General features: G+C 40.2%; 1 protein-coding gene across 2 annotated transcripts in view; it reads right to left on the reverse strand.

Moving 5' to 3' along the window:
- Positions 1–11,024: 11,024 nt before the first annotated feature.
- LOC133562366 (V-type proton ATPase subunit C 1-A-like) overlaps positions 11,025–18,412 on the reverse strand; it is a 47,164-nt gene continuing 39,776 nt past the window's right edge. For both annotated transcript variants that reach the window (XM_061916514.1, XM_061916513.1), the window contains exons 11-13: positions 17,218–17,315; positions 16,973–17,099; positions 11,025–11,848 (exon numbers count right to left, since the gene is read on the reverse strand). In XM_061916514.1, the coding sequence (XP_061772498.1) occupies positions 11,750–11,848; positions 16,973–17,099; positions 17,218–17,315 (324 nt within the window). In that variant the 3' untranslated portion in view covers positions 11,025–11,749. The remainder of the gene's footprint in view (positions 11,849–16,972; positions 17,100–17,217; positions 17,316–18,412) is intronic.

Raw genomic sequence — 18,412 nt, forward strand, 5'->3', positions numbered from 1 at the left:
GGCAGTGTCGATAACAAGGGATAATATTATAGTATGGGGTCGATACCAGCGATACTGGTTTTGTTTAATAAAATGCGTGGGTTCCCTCCGGGTACTCCGGCTTCCTCCCACTTCCAAAGACATGCACCTGGGGATAGGTTGATTGGCAACACTAAATTGGCCCTAGTGTGTGAATGTGAGTGTGAATGTTGTCTGTCTATCTGTGTTGGCCCTGCGATGAGGTGGCGACTTGTCCAGGGTGTACCCCGCCTTCCGCCTGATTGTAGCTGAGATAGGCGCCAGCGCCCCCCGCGACCCTGAAAGGGAATAAGCGGTAGAAAATGGATGGATGGATGGAAAATTCTACCCACACATTTAATCAAATCAAATACAAATAAGGCAACAAGATAATTATAAAGTAAATATGTACAGCAGATACATCAACAATATAATTTTAGTATGGGGTCGATACCAGAGGGATATTTCAGTTATCTTCAAAGTTTTTTTTCCAATTTAGGGTTATTTAGAAAATAGCTTTTTGGACACAAGAGGGCTTTGGAAGCAAAAAGCCAAAGAAATTGAATGAGAGTAGTGTTGTCCCGATAACAATATTTTGGTACTGGTACCAATATTATTTAGATACTTTTCTAAATTAAGAAACCACAAAAAAAAGGCATTATTGGCTTTATTTTAACAAAAAATCGTAGGGTACATTAAACATGTGTTTATTACTGCATTGATTGATTGATTGAAACTTTTATTAGTCGATTGTAGAGTACAGTACATATTCCGTACAATTGACCACTAAATGGTAACACCCCAATAAGTTTTTCCACTTGTTTAAGTCGGGCTCCACGTAATTCAATTCAAGTTTGCCCTTAATTAAAATAGTGAATTACACAACTTGTAGTAAGTAAACAAACAAAGGCTTCTAATTAGTCTGCTGATGTAGGCAGTAACAAATTGTGCCATTTATTATTCTATTATTTTGTCAACATTATGAGGGCCAAACTATAAAAATGGATTATTAATGTACTTGTTCATTTATTGTTTATATTGTTACATACAGGGGGAGTAGACGACACAGACAACGTAGTATTTAGCTCTATGGTTTATTAGATATATACTATATATCAGGGGTCTCAAACTCAATTTACCTGGGGGCCACTGGATGCAGAAACTGGGTGAGGCTGGGTCACAAGCAAAGATTTCTTTACAAAAATTGAACATGCGCTTTTTAATCATTGACCTTCTTTGAATGACTTTCCCGCCCTAGCAATATACTTGCCAACACTCGCGACTTTTCCGGGAAACACCCGAAAATCAGTGCCCCTACCTACAATTTCCTGGGGTAGACATTCTACGGGTTTTCATCCGGACAACAATTTTAAGGCCATGCCGTGACGGCACTGCCTTTGACGTCCACTTTCCCTCCGTACAAACATTATGCCGGCCCATTCACGAATTGCAAGAGATTTCTGCAGAATCAAGGAAGGGACTGCAAGGCATACTTGGTCAACAGCCATACAGGTCACACTGACAGTGGCCGTGTAAATAACTTTAACACTGTTACTAATATGCGCCACACTGTGAACCCACACCAAACAAGATTGACAAACATATTTTGGGAGAACATCCGCACCGTAACACAACATAAACACAACAGAACAAATACCCAGAATCCAATGCAGCCCTAACTCTTCCGGGCTACAATAGGGGGCGGGGTTGGGGGGGTGTATATTGTAGCCCGGAAGAGTTAGGGCTGCATTGGATTCTGGGTATTTGTTCTGTTGTGTTTATGTTGTGTTACGGTGCGGATGTTCTCCCAAAATATGTTTGTCAATCTTGTTTGGTGTGGGTTCACAGTGTGGCGCATATTTGTAACAGTGTTAAAGTTATTTACACGGCCACTGTCAGTGTGACCTGTATGGCTGTTGACCAAGTATGCCTTGCAGTCCCTTCCTTACAAGAATGACAAACACATTTTGAGGGGGGAACATCCTCACTGTAACACAACATAAACACAACAGAACAAATACCCAGAATCCAATGCAGCCCTAACTCTTCCGGGCTACAATAGGGGGCGGGGTTGGGGGGGTGTATATTGTAGCCCGGAAGAGTTAGGGCTGCATTGGATTCTGGGTATTTGTTCTGTTGTGTTTATGTTGTGTTACAGTGAGGATGTTCCCCCTCAAAATGTGTTTGTCATTCTTGTTTGGTGTGGGTTCACAGTGTGGCGCATATTTGTAACAGTCTCAAAAAAATTTATACGGCCACCCTCAGTGTGACCTGTATGGCTGTTGATCAAGCATGTCTTTCAGTCCCCAATTGCGTCTACATATGTCAAATACATCATGTGGCTGAGCTTGAACGCTCTTTGTACAGGTTGTAGAGGATGTTAAAGGCAGTGCCTCCATGGTGCCCCCTTGATATTGTTCTTTGGGTGAAATTTGGGAGAATGATCTTTCCTGGGGAGGCACTGAAAATTTGCAGTCTCCCGGAAAAATCGAGGCAGTATTACGCTGTAAAGCGCCATTCGTCATATAAAACTCGCGGGCCGTACCAACATTAAATTTTCTTATTAAGGTGCGGGCCGCAATTGGCCCGCGGGCCGCGTGTTTGAGACCCCTGCTATGTATAAATAACAAATAATAATATAAATAAACGGGCAGCACGATGGAACAGGGGTTAGTGCATGTGCCTCACAATACGGTGTAGTCCTGGGTTCGATCCCGGGTTCGGGATCTTTCTGTGTGGAGTTTGCATGTTCTCCCTGTGATTGCGTGGGTCCCCTCCGAGTACTCCGGCTTCCTCCCACTTCCAAAGACATGCACCTGGGGATAGGTTGATTGGCAACACTAAATTGGCCCTAATGTGTGAATGTTGTCTGTCTATTTGTGTTGACTCTGCGATGAGGTGGCGACTTGACCAGGGTGTACCCCGCCTTCTGCCCGAATGCAGCTGAGATAGGCTCCAGCACCCCCCGCCACCCCAAAAGGGACAAGCAGTAGAAAATGGATAGATAGAATATAAATAAACCAGGGAAATGGAGTGTGACAATTTCAAAAAGTGTGTGTGTGTGTGTGTGTGTGTGTGTGTGTGTGTGTGTGAGACTATGTGTGGAGATTAGCTGTAGAGTGTTACCGGAGTGTTGAGCGAGAGGCAAGTCCAAAAGGGGCAGGACAGGCTCGTAGATCCATGATACAAGCAGGTATTTGCGGGCTATAGCGAGGCGTAGATGGTCCGTGTGCAGGCGGGTGGTCGAGATCCAAGCGGCAGTCAGGGAAGCAGAGGAAACGCTGGGGAGACGAGACGCACAGTTCGTAACGCAGGAACGGAGGGAGGCTAATGGACCGACAAGAAAAACACGAGACAATCAACACGGAAGGAAAACACAGAGAGAGAGTTTGCATAGAGCTCGACTTGGTAGGCTTACTGTACAGGACAGGTCGCTACGTTCTGGCGCAGGATAGCAGGTTGTGCAGGCTTATGAAGGCAGGTCTGATGATCAGCTTCAGGTGTGCCAATTGCCGGTGATTGCTTGCAGCTGTGCACCTGCGTAGCTTCTGCAGGATTGGCGCGCGCAGGTGTGTTCTTGGAGGTGCGCTCATCAGAGCGAGCAGATGAGTGCGCATTGGGATGTGCCCGGGCCGTGACAAATATCTGCTTATTTCCTGTTTTAACATGATCCATCCACACTTTTATTAAAATGTAATAATCACGTATTCTCCTGTTGTTTGGATGCTTTACATTAGATTTGGATGATACCACAAATTTGGGTGTCAATCTGATACCAAGTAGTGACATTGGTCATATTCAAAGTCCTCATGTGTCCAGAGACATATTTCCTGAGTTCATAAACATAATTAAAAAAAAAACCCAAAAAAACAATGACGATGATGTGATGCAAAAGAATATCGATGTAATCATTGTAGTATCAACTAGATACGCTACTGTACTTGGTATCATTACAGTGAATGTTAAGTGTAGATCCACCAATGGCTTTGGTTCCATTTTGTTTACAACATAAAATTCCATTACGTATTTTTGAGGTGGGCTGTGATAACTTTTTAATAATTGTATTGGACCTTGTGACTTTTAGTATTAGTTTTCCTGAAAAAAAAAGGACTCAAACACAGACACTACACAACCGATTTTTATAGCTAAATGTGTACACATCGGCCCCCCTCAGACACATTTTTTTCTCTAAAATATTTGCCGGCTCTGCTATAAATGGTACATGCTGTGAATCTTTGGGCACCACGATTTGATTCAGAATCGATTCCATCCATCATCTTCCGCTTATCCGAGGTCGGGTCGCGGGGGCAACAGCCTAAGCAGGGAAACCCAGACTTTCCTCTCCCCAGCCACTTCGTCTAGCTCTTCCCGGGGGATCCCGAGGCGTTCCCAGGCCAGCCGGGAGACATAGTCTTCCCAACGTGTCCTGGGTCTTCCCCGTGGCCTCCTACCGGTTGGACGTGCCCTAAACACCTCCCTAGGGAGGTGTTTGGGTGGCATCCTGACCAGATGCCCGAACCACCTCATCTGGCTCCTCTCGATGTGAAGGAGCAGCGGCTTTACTTTGAGTTCCTCCCGGATGGCAGAGCTTCTCACCCTATCTCTAAGGGAGAGGGAAACTCATTTGGGCCGCTTGTACCCGTGATCTTATCCTTTCGGTCATGACCCAAAGCTCATGACCATAGGTGAGGATGGGAACGTAGATCGACCGGTAAATTGAGAGCTTTGCCTTCCGGCTCAGCTCCTTCTTCACCACAACGGACCGGTGCAACGTCCGCATTACTGAAGACGCCGCACCGATCCGCCTGTCGATCTCACCATCCACTCAATCGATTCTTGATTCAAAATGATTCTCGATTGAAAATCCATACTCTTTTTATAACATTGGATGTCAGTTTTATGATCAACTATACATTCCTCCATACAAGAGATAACAGCTCTGTTACATGTATATATTACTTCAAAGAAAACTGGTTTTGTTTAATAAAACTCTACCCAAACATTTAATCAAGTCTAATACAAATAAGGCAACAAGATAATTATAAAGTAAATATGTACAGCAGATACATCAACAATATAATTTCCCTGAGTGGCTGGACCGAACAGCTTAAAAAAATATATATTTTTTTTTAATCAACACTAATCGATTAAGAATTTTTACAAGTCACAATTTTTTCGAAATTTTTTTTTTTTACATCCTTAATGAATAGTATAATTTGTTTATAAATTGTTACAAGTACACCTGTGCATAAAATTCTATCCTTAACATTAAAGACAACAAAAATAAGAAATAAATCAATTAACAAAGAATAATTTATTACCAATAATTAAAGTGCATCAATTTGCCTGAAACTAAATAAGAAGTATCCTTATTCAAACTTTTAAATGTTTTGACTGACTTGAACCATTTGATACTGAAAAATATTACGAAATAAGTCATTAAGTGGATTGTGCATTTTTTTTTGCTCTAATACAATGAGCACATTTTGTATTGCACAGGATTTCAAGGTTGAGTTAAAAGCATAATACTGCATGATACTGATAAAGTATGTTCCCTGGAGGGGCCCGCTCCACTATTTAAGAAAACTGAGATAAGGGAATTATTTTATTTTGTTGATATTGTAACACTTTCTTAGTGCTTACACGTTGTTAAATGGCTCTCAACTAAGTGTGTTCATGAAATGACTTTTCTGCTTAAAATGTTCTTTGCTGTTTGTTTTATTCTGATTATAACCAAGATTAACAAATTAAAGGCAAAATTGCTCAATGATCTTAAGACATAAAATATATCAGTTTCTGCAATACTGTACTAGAGTCATACATATATGCATACATACGCGCAAACATAGGTGCATACGCTTCCACAAACACACAAATACAGTACATGTATTTTAGGGGTGTGGGAAAAAAATAGATTCGAATCGAATCCGTTGTGCGATTCAGAATCGATTATCTTTTTTTTTTAAACAATTTTTTTTTAATCAATCCAACAAACCACTACACAGCAATACCATAACATTGCAATCCAATTCCAAAACCAAACCTGACCCAGCAACACTGCAATAAACAGAGCAATTGAGAGGAGACACAAACACGACACAGAACAAACCAAAAGTGTGAAACAAAAATGAATATTATCAACAACAGTATCAATATTAGTTATAATTTCAGCATAGCAGTGATTAAAAATCCCTCATTGACATTATCATTAGACATTTATAAAATAAAAAAAAAGAACAATAGTGTCACAGTGGCTTACACTTGCATCGCATCTCATAAGCTGGACAACACACTGTGTCCAATATTTTCACAAAGATAAAATGCCGTATTTCCTTGAATTGCCGCAGGGTTTATAGTATGCACCTGCCTTGAATTACTGCCGGGTCAAACTTGCTTCCCAAAATAATTAGCGCATGCTTAGAATTACCGCCTGGTCAAACTCTGGACGTCACGAGTGACAGCTATTTTGAAGAAACTAGAATATAAGGGGGGGGTTGCCCACATCTGAGGTCCTCTCCAAGGTTTCTCAGTCAGCATTGTCACTGGCGTCCCACTGAATGTGAATTCTCCTTGCCCTTTTGTGGGTTCTTCCGAGGATGTTGTAGTCGTAATGATTTGTGCAGTCCTTTGAGACATTTGTGATTTGGGGCTATATAAATAAACATTGATTGATTGATGATTGATTTTAATTATTTAACCTTTTTATGTCTAGTACATAACTCCACGTTCCCATTCATAGTTGTGATGTCTTCAGTGACAATCCATCCATTTCCTACCGCTTATTCCCTTTGGGGTCGTGAAGAGTGCTGGTGCCTATCTCAGCTACAATCGAGCGGAAGGCGGCGTACACCCTGGACAAGTCGCCACCTCATCGCAGGGCCAACACAGATAGACAGACAACATTCACACTCACATTCACACACTAGGGCCAATTTAGTGTTGCCAATCAACCTATCCCCAGGTGCATGTCTTTGGAAGTGGGAGGAAGCCGGAGTACCCGGAGGGAACCCACGCATTCACGGGGAGAACATGCAAACTTAACACAGAAAGATCCCGAGCCTGGATTTGAACCCAGGACTGCAGGACCTTCGTATTGTGAGGCAGACGCACTAACCCCCCTGCCACTGTGAAGCCGTCTTCAGTGACAATCTACAATGTAAATAGACATGGAAATAAAGAAAACGCATTGAATGAGAAGGCGTGTCCAAATTCCCCTGTCATCATTTTCAAAATGGAGGAGGCTGATTTCAATATTGGTAATTTGAAATCGCATAAAGGGAAGAAGATTAAGAGCTATTCAGTAGGATTTAAGGTCCAAGCTTACATCACACTCAAATTTTTACTGCATACCTTTGGCAAGTGCCGGAATGAGAAGAGGTTTTAAAATAATTAGCGCATGCTTACTTTTACCGCATGCCTTTGGTAAGCGCAGGAGTGAGAAGAGGTTTTATATTAATTAGGGACTCGGCGGCAATTCAAGGAAATACGGTAAATCATATTTTTGGTTCGTTTAATAGTTAAAACAAATTTACATTATTGCAATCAGTTGATAAAACATTGTCCTTTATAATTATAAAATATATATTTTTTAAATCTACTACTCTGCTAGCATGTCAGCAGACTGGGTAGATCCTGCTGAAATCCTATGTATCGAATGAATACAGAATCCTTTTGAATCGGAAAAATATAGTTTTTGAATCCAGAATCGCGTTGAATCGAAAAAAAAAAACCGATATATAATCAAATCGCGACCCCAGGAATCGATATTGAATCGAATCGAGGGACACCCAAAGATTCGCAGCCCTAATGTATTTCCTTTGTACCAAATGGAAACTAGAATGTACAGTATGGCATACTCCTATTAGTGCTGTGCATGCAGGTGCAATTAAAAAAAAATAAGTTACTTGATTTCATGAATTCCACTTGAACCAAAATACCAATTTATGGGTGGGGAAAATGTTGTAGTTCATTTGCTGAATAAAACATAAACCTATAGTTCACAAAACATACATTTTTGCACTTTTTTTTCCAGATTACAGTTGTACTGAATTCAGAGGTTTTCATTCAAATTAGGAAAAAATAAATACATTCTTGAAAAATGTCTCTCTGTGTTGAGTGAATCTATAAAAGATAAGAGTTACACTTTTTGAAATGAATGATTTTTTTAAAGATATGACTTTAACTTATTGAGATGCTCTACCGAACGTGTGCAAAGTCAAGCGATCAATTAACTCATCAAAATAGTGTAACATTCACACTGATTCTGCTCAAAAATAATACTACTAATGGCAACAGTAACCCTAACCTGGGGATGGTCGAGAAAAAGGCAATTTACCGGTCGATCTACGTTCCCATCCTCACCTATGGTCATGAGCTTTGGGTCATGACCAAAAGGATAAGATCACGGGTACAAGCGGCCGAAATGAGTTTCCTCCGCCGTGTGGCGGGGCTCTCCCTTAGAGATAGGGTGAGAAGCTCTGCCATCCGGGAGGAACTCAAAGTAAAGCCGCTGCTCCTCCACATCGAGAGGAGCCAGATGAGGTGGTTCGGGCATCTGGTCAGGATGCCACCCGAACGCCTCCCTAGGGATGTGTTTAGGGCACGTCCAGCCGGTAGGAGGCCACGGGGAAGACCCAGGACACGTTGGGAAGACTATGTCTCCCGGCTGGCCTGGGAACGCCTCGGGATCCCCCGGGAAGAGCTGGACGAAGTGGCTGGGGAGAGGGAAGTCTGGGTTTCCCTGCTTGGGCTGTTGCCCCCGCGACCCGACCTCGGATAAGCGGAAGATGATGGATGGATGGATGGATGGATGGACTTTAAACTGACATTTCCCCTCATTAACGTGAGTTAATAGTGTACTGTTATATGTTCACTCATTTAAATCATCTTATGACTAGGGGTGGGCAAATTAATGCGTTAATTATGAGTTAACTCATCAATCTATTAACGCCGACATTTATTTTATCGCACATTTGCTTATGTTGTTTACATGCTTTTATTTTGTTAACGCCTTTTCTTAACAAGATGGCGTCGCCCGGATAAGCTTCGGCGTCGAGGGGCTCTTGGTAAAGATGGAACATTTGGCAAAAATACCGGACAATTCTGCAAATTTCATGGCTGGCTTACAGCGTGGTCACTCCGGGATCACTTACGACCGCCAGACAATTCTGGATGTGGATAGATCGGGCCGTTTTGGACTGAATGACGCGTGCTTGCTAGACCGGCTAGCTAGCATGGGAATACTTTGCCGGCTACATCCAGCGGCTTGTGAAGCAGCGGAGTATTTGTGTTGTCTGTCTATTTATGAATAATGCAGACCAGGAGTGTTGGCTGAGTTCTTAACGTTTACTTTCAGAGCGTGCATATCACAACATACAAGATGCCGTCATGGCGACACAACCTATACCGGGCTACCGCGCATGCTCGTCACTCCTGTTGCATGCTGGGTAGGGTAGTTCTTTTATTCCCTGGCTCATAACATCACAGTATAGTACCATGTATATGCGTTCAGTTTATCAAAGCACCAAGCAAACAATCGGAAAATTCCCATCATATCAATTCCTAGATATGGTCATAATTATTTTAAGTGCACTACGCAGATAAACACAACATTATTAATATTGCTACTACGGATAATTTGATCAAAAATTCCCTAAAACAGCCCACTACCTGTAATATAGTTTTTTTAAACATAAGATCCCTGATAAAAAAAAAAATGTTTCTGCTGTTACCTCAGAAATTGCCTGTTCAGATGTTATGATTGTGGCTCAGAGATTTGTATGTAGATTATATTTATTTTCCATAACAAACAGGATAACTTAAATACCCTGGCAGTGGCAATAAGCTTAAATGTTTGTATTTACATTTTTTGAGTTGATTTTCATAAAATATGCTATTTAACTGCTACTGTTTAACAAGGACTGATTTGAATTGTGTTTGCACAACAAATGTTTTGGCGCTTTTGTTCGTGTGGGAGAATATTCCAATAAAGGTGCACTACACACTACTTTTGAATTCATTATTGGGCTTTGCGTATACAATGCAGTTAATCGCGATTTATCAGAGAAATAATGTGATTAACTTCGATTAAATTTTTTAATCGTTGCCCAGCCTTAGTTAAAACGGTACCTGTCTAAAAATACATTAAATGTCTCTGCAAAAAAATTGTTTGTTAACAGATGGTTAGTTTATTCCGTCCTATTCTATTGTATTTTGGCATTCTGGCTTCCCCTCCCAGTCCAAAAGCAAACATGTTAGATGAATAATAGCACACAGGTGCATTGATTGTTTGCCTTTATGTGTCCTGTAATCAGTGTAAAAAATGTTGGAATTGTTGCGAACCTTCATTTGGTAATTAAGACCATTAGTAAGGAGTGATCTTCAACAAATTTAATCAATGACTTTCATAATGCTCAGCTGTATTTTAATTGGAAAATATGATACACAATATTATACACAAAACTAAATATTATACACAATTCAGCAATCTTCTCACAAACACACACAATAATGGTCTGGTTGCCACAAATAGTGAACACATAATGTAACACAGATCTTAAAAAAACAACAACATAGGATACATAATATATATATATATATATATATATATATATATATATATATATACTTTTTTTTAAACATGCTAAATAAACATACAACATTCAACATATTTAATTATATTATTTCACACACACACACACACACATATATATATATATATATATATATATATATATATATATATATATATATATATATATATATATATATATATATATATGTCTTGATTGGATTATCCAGAGAATAGTGGTAGAGCGCAATATGTAGGTGTGGGAAAAATTACAAGACTACTTCGTCTCTACAGAACGGTTTCATGAGGGGTTCCCTCAATCTCCTGATGATTGAGGGAACCTCTCATGAAACCGTTCTGTAGAGACGAAGTAGTCTTGTAATTTTTCCCACACCTACATATATATATATATATATATATATACTTTTTTAAAAACATGCTAAATAAACATACAACATTCAACATCTTTAATTCTATTATTTCACAATGTTGGTATTTAGAATAAACTGTAAACAAAAGTCTTTCAAGCCCATGGCCTTTCATTTCAAGAGCTTTTAAAATGATAGTGGATCCAAGCATTTATTTTGATAATATGCTGGTAAATATTGGAGAACTGTTGTGAAAATCCAACATGAAACTGTGCTTAGTTCATAAAATAGCTGTCTGTGCGTTAGCTCTTCAGCTACTTGATAACCACAAATCTTACCATTGCTGCCTTATTCTGGTTTTGATGCAATATTTGCGCATCCCGAAAAAACCTTTGTGGCTGACGTGTTCCAGAAAAAACAGCACTGAGTACTGGTTGTGACGAGAGCAATTTATAAGAATTTGTGAAAATCTCAGGAAATTCCCCTGTTCGGTCGATTTAGGAGGGGCATGATAATTGAACCAGTGGTAGGTAAACATACCAACATCATGATATGGCCCTTCCACATCATGCAGAATAAGAAGATTTTTAAACATAAGTCTGAGAAGGTATGGTGGGGCCTCTCTAAAAAGTACCTTTTATAAGTGGTACGTAGAAGCCTGCTGTAACCACAAGGAATGAACATGCATTATTCTCGCTCAGTGCGCGTCATTAAAGAGTGGAAGTGAGGAGACTCCAGGAACGGGGGAGCAAGTGAGGATGTTCCATGAAAAAAAACTGCACTGAATCATTACCATGAAGAGTGTGGCAAAGTTTTACACTTTGAAGTCCAGAAGGTTGCAGTCAATCTTGTAGTACACGTAAGGATAATACTCTTGCTGGCTCAAATTCAACCCTGGAATATCCATCGCTGACTGGAAAAGACAGAAGAAATATGCAGGCATGTGTTTGGGAAAACTTAGCATATTCTCAGATTCCTGTAAGTCATCATCATTGTAGCAGGTGACTGCTTCCATTACAAAATGGAAACACCTCCAAGGCCTCAGAATCACAAAATGGACAAAGTATCAGCAACTGGTATTGACAAGGACGAGGTTGAAAGATGCACCCGAAAAAAATCAAAGTGCAGCTTGCACATACGGCTTAGCTCGGTCGGTAGAGTGGCCGTGCCAGCAACTTGAGGGTTGCAGGTTCGATTCCCGCTTCTGCCAACCTAGTCACTGCTGTTGTGTCCTTGGGCAAGACACTTTACCCACCTGCTTCCAGTGCCACCCACACTGGTTTGAATGTGACTTAGATATTGGGTTTCACTATGTAAAGCGCTTTGAGTCACTTGAGAAATAGCGCTATATAAATATAATTCACTTCACACTTCACTACTTTGTAAGGTTCTCTCAGTAAGCAAAGTTCTCACCAGAGAACCTGGTTCTCTTGACTTTAGTTTTGATGAGGGTTGTAACAATACCAGAATTTCAGTCAACAATAACTGTGAATTTTCACTTTTTTTGATACTTATTCGGTACCATGAAAAAAATAAAACTTAACCCAAATACTTTCAAATTCACTACTTTATCAAAATCTGTTTCAAACTGTTAAGTATTTAAGATCACTGTACTTCGGCATGTTTTTGCCCAGAATACAAATTGTAGTAGCAGCTGCTCAGACAAGGGTCGGGAACCTTTTTGGCCGAGAGAGCCATAAAAAAACAAATATTTTAAAATGTATTTCCGTGAGAGCCATATAATATTTTTTAACACTGAACACAAGTAAATGCGTGCATTTTTAAGCAAGACCAACGTTTTTAGAGTATAATAAGTCTCTTATTCTTTTTAATAACATTGTTATTCTGAAGCTAGCCAATAATAAATGGATCGGTTCGCAGCCGAGTGTGAAGCGACCGGAATGAGAATCAGCACCTCCAAGTCCGAGCCCATGGTTCTCGCCCGGAAAAGGGTGGAATGCCATCTCCGGGTTGGGGAGGAGACCCTGCCCCAAGTGGAGGAGTTCAAGTACCTAGGAGTCTTGTTCACGAGTGGGGGAAGAGTGGATCGTGAGATCGACAGGCGGATCGGTGCGGCGTCTTCAGTAATGCGGACGTTGTACCGATCCGTTGTGGTGAAGAAGGAGCTGAGCCGGAAGGCAAAGCTCTCAATTTACCGGTCGATCTACGTTCCCATCCTCACCTATGGTCATGAGCTTTGGGTCATGACCGAAAGGATAAGATCACGGGTACAAGCGGCCCAAATGAGTTTCCTCCGCCGTGTGGCGGGGCTCTCCCTTAGAGATAGGGTGAGAAGCTCTGCCATCCGGGAGGAACTCAAAGTAAAGCCGCTGCTCCTCCACATGGAGAGGAGCCAGATGAGGTGGTTCGGGCATCTGGTCAGGATGCCACCCGAACGCCTCCCTAGGGAGGTGTTTAGGGCACGTCCAACCGGTAGGAGGCCACGGGGAAGACCCAGGACACGTTGGGAAGACTATGTCTCCCAGCTGGCCTGGGAACGCCTCGGGATCCCCCGGGAAGAGCTAGACGAAGTGGCTGGGGAGAGGGAAGTCTGGGTTTCCCTGCTTAGGCTGTTGCCCCCGCGACCCGACCTCGGATAAGCGGAAGAAGATGGATGGATGGATGGAATAAATAAAATACTTCTTAACATTAATACGACTTCTTGAACAGGTGCGGTAGAAAAACGGATGGATGGATCAAAATGCATGAGAATGTTTCATATTTTGAACGTTATTTTTAAGTGGAATTATTCATTACTTATCGTGTTAAGCAATGTCAGCTAAGATTTATCTGAGTGCCAGATGCAGTCATCAAAATAGCCACATCTGGCTGGAGAGCCATAGGTTCCCTACCCCTGTGCTAAGAGGTAACACTACATTCATATAAGAACAGCAGTGGCCAATAGTCTACAAGTATATCAAAACAAACAAAATTTTGCTAATTAATATGCTCATAATTAACAACAATAGCCAACAATTTTACATTCTAAAAAGAACAGCAGTGGCGTGAAACATTCAAGTATATAAAACAAAATAATGTTCTTAATATTCCATCACTTAAGGTGGAAGTCAAAGTAATAAAAAGTCTAAAACACATTTTTAAACTATTTAAACTACACTATTATTATGTTTCTATTTGTTAGTTTTCTCTTTTTACTTGTATTTTTGTTCATTTAAGTTCTACGCTGTTCCACTGGTTTGTAAAAAAAAAAAAAAGCTGTGTTCTGCAAGTGGCCCAAAGGCCACATTTTAAACATCACAGTTTTACATATATTAAGCTGTCTTCTTAGAACTTATAGAAGAAGTGATAAAGGTTGGGTAGCAACTTTGTGGGGGTTTTCTGCACATGTACAGCAAACTCCCTGGGCTTGTGGTGGCGGATCTACACTATCACTTGTGCGGCAAATACCTGACCGCTTTTATTTGATTAGTGAACAAATGCATGACGTAAGACACACTCTACTACATGGGTGTCAAACTCTGGCCCGCGGGCCAAATTTGGCCCACCCACCGTGTAATTTAATTTGGCCCTTGAGGCAATATCAAATTAACATTAGAGCTGGCCCGCCGGTATTATAACACCGCATTCACCGCTAATACTCATACTTACCAACCCTCCCGATTTTCCCGGGAGACTCCCGTATTTCAGTGCCCTTGCCGAAATTCACCCAGGGCAACCATTCTCCCGAATTTCTCTCGATTTCCACCCAAACAACATCATTGGGGACGTGCCTTAAAGGCGCTGCATTCAACGTCCTCTACAACCTGTCGTCCCGTCCGCTTTTTCTCCATACAAACGTTGTGTCGGCCCAGTCACATACTATATGCGGACTTTACACACAAACAAGTGAATGCAATGCATACTTGGTCAACCGCCATACAGGTCACACTGAGGGTGGCCGTATAAACAACTTTAACACTGTTACAAATATGCGCCACACTGTGAACCCACACCAAACAAGAATGACAACCACATTTAGGGAGAACATCCGCACCGTAACCCAACAGAAACACAACAGAACAAATACCCAGAACCCCTTGCAGCACTAACTCTTCCGGGATGCTACAATATTTGAAAATCGATTTTGCATGTCACTATAAAGTTATACAAGCCTTGCTCGTTCAATATTCAATGCAAAACTTGTTTGGGTCCCTATTAAAAGGTTAATTTGTTCAACCTTGGCCCGCGGCTTTGTTCAGTTTAAAATTTTGGCCCACTCTGTATTTGAGTTTGACACCCCTGCTCTACTACGTCACTTCCTTTTCTTGTTTAACTTTTAAGTCACCTCAATAAAGTGGTGACAGGGATCACCTTCTGCCAAGTCTTTCTCTGGCGAATCAGGTGTGTTATAAAGTGTACGATGCAAATTACAACGCATTCTTCCAAAGTCCCATTATAATATGTTTATGAGCAAGGACAAATCGGAAGCGGCGAATCCGCATTAGTGACAGACTTCCACGAATAAGTAAATATATTGGAAACACTGGCAAATTTTTTAAGACAGCAGGCGTTGACCCAGTGCTTACATGCCAAAAATTGGCGCGACTCGCAACGGAAAAAGTGTTGCCCAGTATTTGGTACTAAACTTTAGAGGTGCGAATCTTTAGGAACCTCACTATTTGATTCAATTCCAATTGTTGGGCTGACGATTCGCTTCAGAATCTATTATCGATTAATACGATTCTCTTTATGTATGGTACATAAACTTTAAATTATAATTAAAACTTTTTAAAAACATGTTTCACGTTACAAAACCCCTTACAGCTGCCGCTGACAGTGTTGGCTTGAAAACGTATTTAAAAAATGTTATTTTAAAAGTATTATTTAAAGAAATCACAGAATGTTGAGCTAATAAAAGAAAACTCAACTCCAACCCAAACCCAGCTTTACAATACTTAGTATAGTAATTTACAAAGCAATTGAAAATACATAAAAATACAATACTTATCAAAGACAATACTAAAAAAAGGAAAACCAAAATAATATCAAAGCAACAATGTCAATAATTATAATACTTTAAATAATAGTTGGTTCTTTAAACCAAAAAATGACAATAAATAAATGTGCTATATAGATGCTTACATATGTTTGTACATACTGTTTGTTTATATATATATATATATATGTATGTATGTATGTATATTTATTTATATATATGTATATATATATATATATATATATGTATATGTATGTATGTATATGTGTGTGTATATATATATATATTTATAAAAAAATAAAAAATACAAATATATATATATATACATACACAGTGGGGCAAAAAAGTATTTAGTCAGCCAGCGATTGTGCAAGTTCTCCCACTTAAAATGATGACAGAGGTCTGTAATTTTCATCATAGGTACACTTCAACTATGAGAGACAGAATGTGGAAAAAAAATCCTGCAATTCACATTGTAGGAATTTTAAAGAATTCATTTGTAAATTATGGTGGGAAATAAGTATTTGGTCAACCATTCAAAGCTCTGATTGATGGAAGGAGGTTTTGGCTCAAAATCTCACGATACATGGCCTTATTCATTCTTTCCTTAACACGGATCAATCGTCCTGTCCCCTTAGCAGAAAAACAGCCCCAAAGCATGATGTTTCCACCCCCATGCTTCACAGTAGGTGTGGTGTTCTTGGGATGCAACTCAGTATTCTTCTTCCTCCAAACACGACAAGTTGAGTTTATACCAAAAAGCTCTATTTTGGTTTCATCTGACCACATGACATTCTCCCAATCCTCTGCTGTATCATCCATGTATCCATTTTGGTATAAACTCAACTCGTCGTGTTTGGAGGAAGAATTTCTAAGAAATTGAAATCGATTCTTAGAAATTATGAATCGATTTAGAATCGGAATAATTAAAAATTGCAATTTAAATGTGAATCGATTTTTTTGAGTACCTATAGTATCGATGTCATTTTTTGCATATTCCTATCGAAGCACCGAGTCTTTTGACAACCCTCGTTTACATATTGTAGTGGCTTTTCTTGATACAGTGGAATCGTCTGTACAAATGCTGTTTTAGGTACTCACATCAATAATTGCTGCAGCGCTGCTGTCCAGATGTTTGTACAACTCATTGAGCACTTCTCTCAGCTTCTTTGTAGTCTTCTTGCTCGGCTGCAGTAGCATGGCCTGAAAGTTCACCGGCAGTCCGTATCTGAAAAGCCCCCACATTTGCTAGTTACTCCTCAATTAATAAAGTACCTCACTTATGAAGCAGTGCGCAACACATAATTGAAAAAGAATGTGAATCTAAAATAAGCAGGTAGAGGCACCTTAGAACAGATTCAACAAAAACCCTTAGGGCTTTAATGTGGATCCATGCGATGAAGGCCTCACTGAAGTTCACCTTGAGCCATCGAACAAGTGGGCCCTGCACCAACAAAACACAGGTTAGGAGTCTTATTTACAGTATAATATTTGCACAAAACAGAGCCTGAAAGTTTCAAACAGTGCATCTGGAAAGTATTCACAGTTTAGTTGTTTTTTTTAATAAACTTGCCAAATTAAAAATAAATAAATAAATAACTGTCTTAATGGGGTATTGTTGGTAGAATTTTGAGAACAAAAATGAATTTATTCCATTCTGGAATAAGGCTATAACATAACACAGGGGTCGGAAACCTTAAATGTATTTCCGTAAGAGCCATATAATATTTTTTTTAACACTGAACACAACTAAACGTGTGCATTTTTAAGTAAGACCAACATTTCTAGAGTATAATAGGTCTCTTATTCTTTGTAATAACATTGTTATTCTGAAGCTAACTGTGGAGGGGCGTGGCCCGTGGGCCTGCAGCAAACTGGGGTGTGCCAGGAACGGCCTCTAAATCAGCGAGAGCTGCGTAGATGGCCCACCTGAGCCTTGTTATCTAATCACCTGTCGCTCTGTTATAAGCAGCAGCCAGGAAGAGAGACGGGGTTGAGGCTGGAGCCAGAGCGCTAGCGAGAACGATAGATAAAAATACAATTGCTGGAAAGCAACTGAGAGACTTATTGAAAAATAAAACAATAGTGTAACCCTGAAACGGGCTCTCGTGTCAGTGCTTAGTGGTCTGAAGAACCCCCAGGAGGACAAGCCCCACACTAACCAATAATAAATAAATTACTTCTTAATGCAACTTCTTGAACAGGTGCGGTAGTAAACGGATGGATGGACTAAAAATGCATGAAAATGTTTTATGTTTTGAACATTATTTTTAACACTTATTACAAGTGGAATTATTCATTACTTATCATGTTAAGCAATGTCAGCTCAGATTTATCTGAGAGCCAGATGCAGTCATTAAAAGAACCACATCTGGCTCTAGAGCCATAGGTTCCCTACCCCTGACATAACACCATGTGGAAAAAGTGAAGTGTTGTGAATTATTTCTGGATGCACTATGGGACCACTTTTTACACCTGCGAAAGTGTGAAGTGAAGCTCCATGACTCACATATATAACTATGTCTACATACAAGAGGATCC

This window comes from Nerophis ophidion, linkage group LG11 (genome assembly GCF_033978795.1).
Source record: "Nerophis ophidion isolate RoL-2023_Sa linkage group LG11, RoL_Noph_v1.0, whole genome shotgun sequence".
Lineage (NCBI taxonomy): Eukaryota > Metazoa > Chordata > Actinopteri > Syngnathiformes > Syngnathidae > Nerophis > Nerophis ophidion.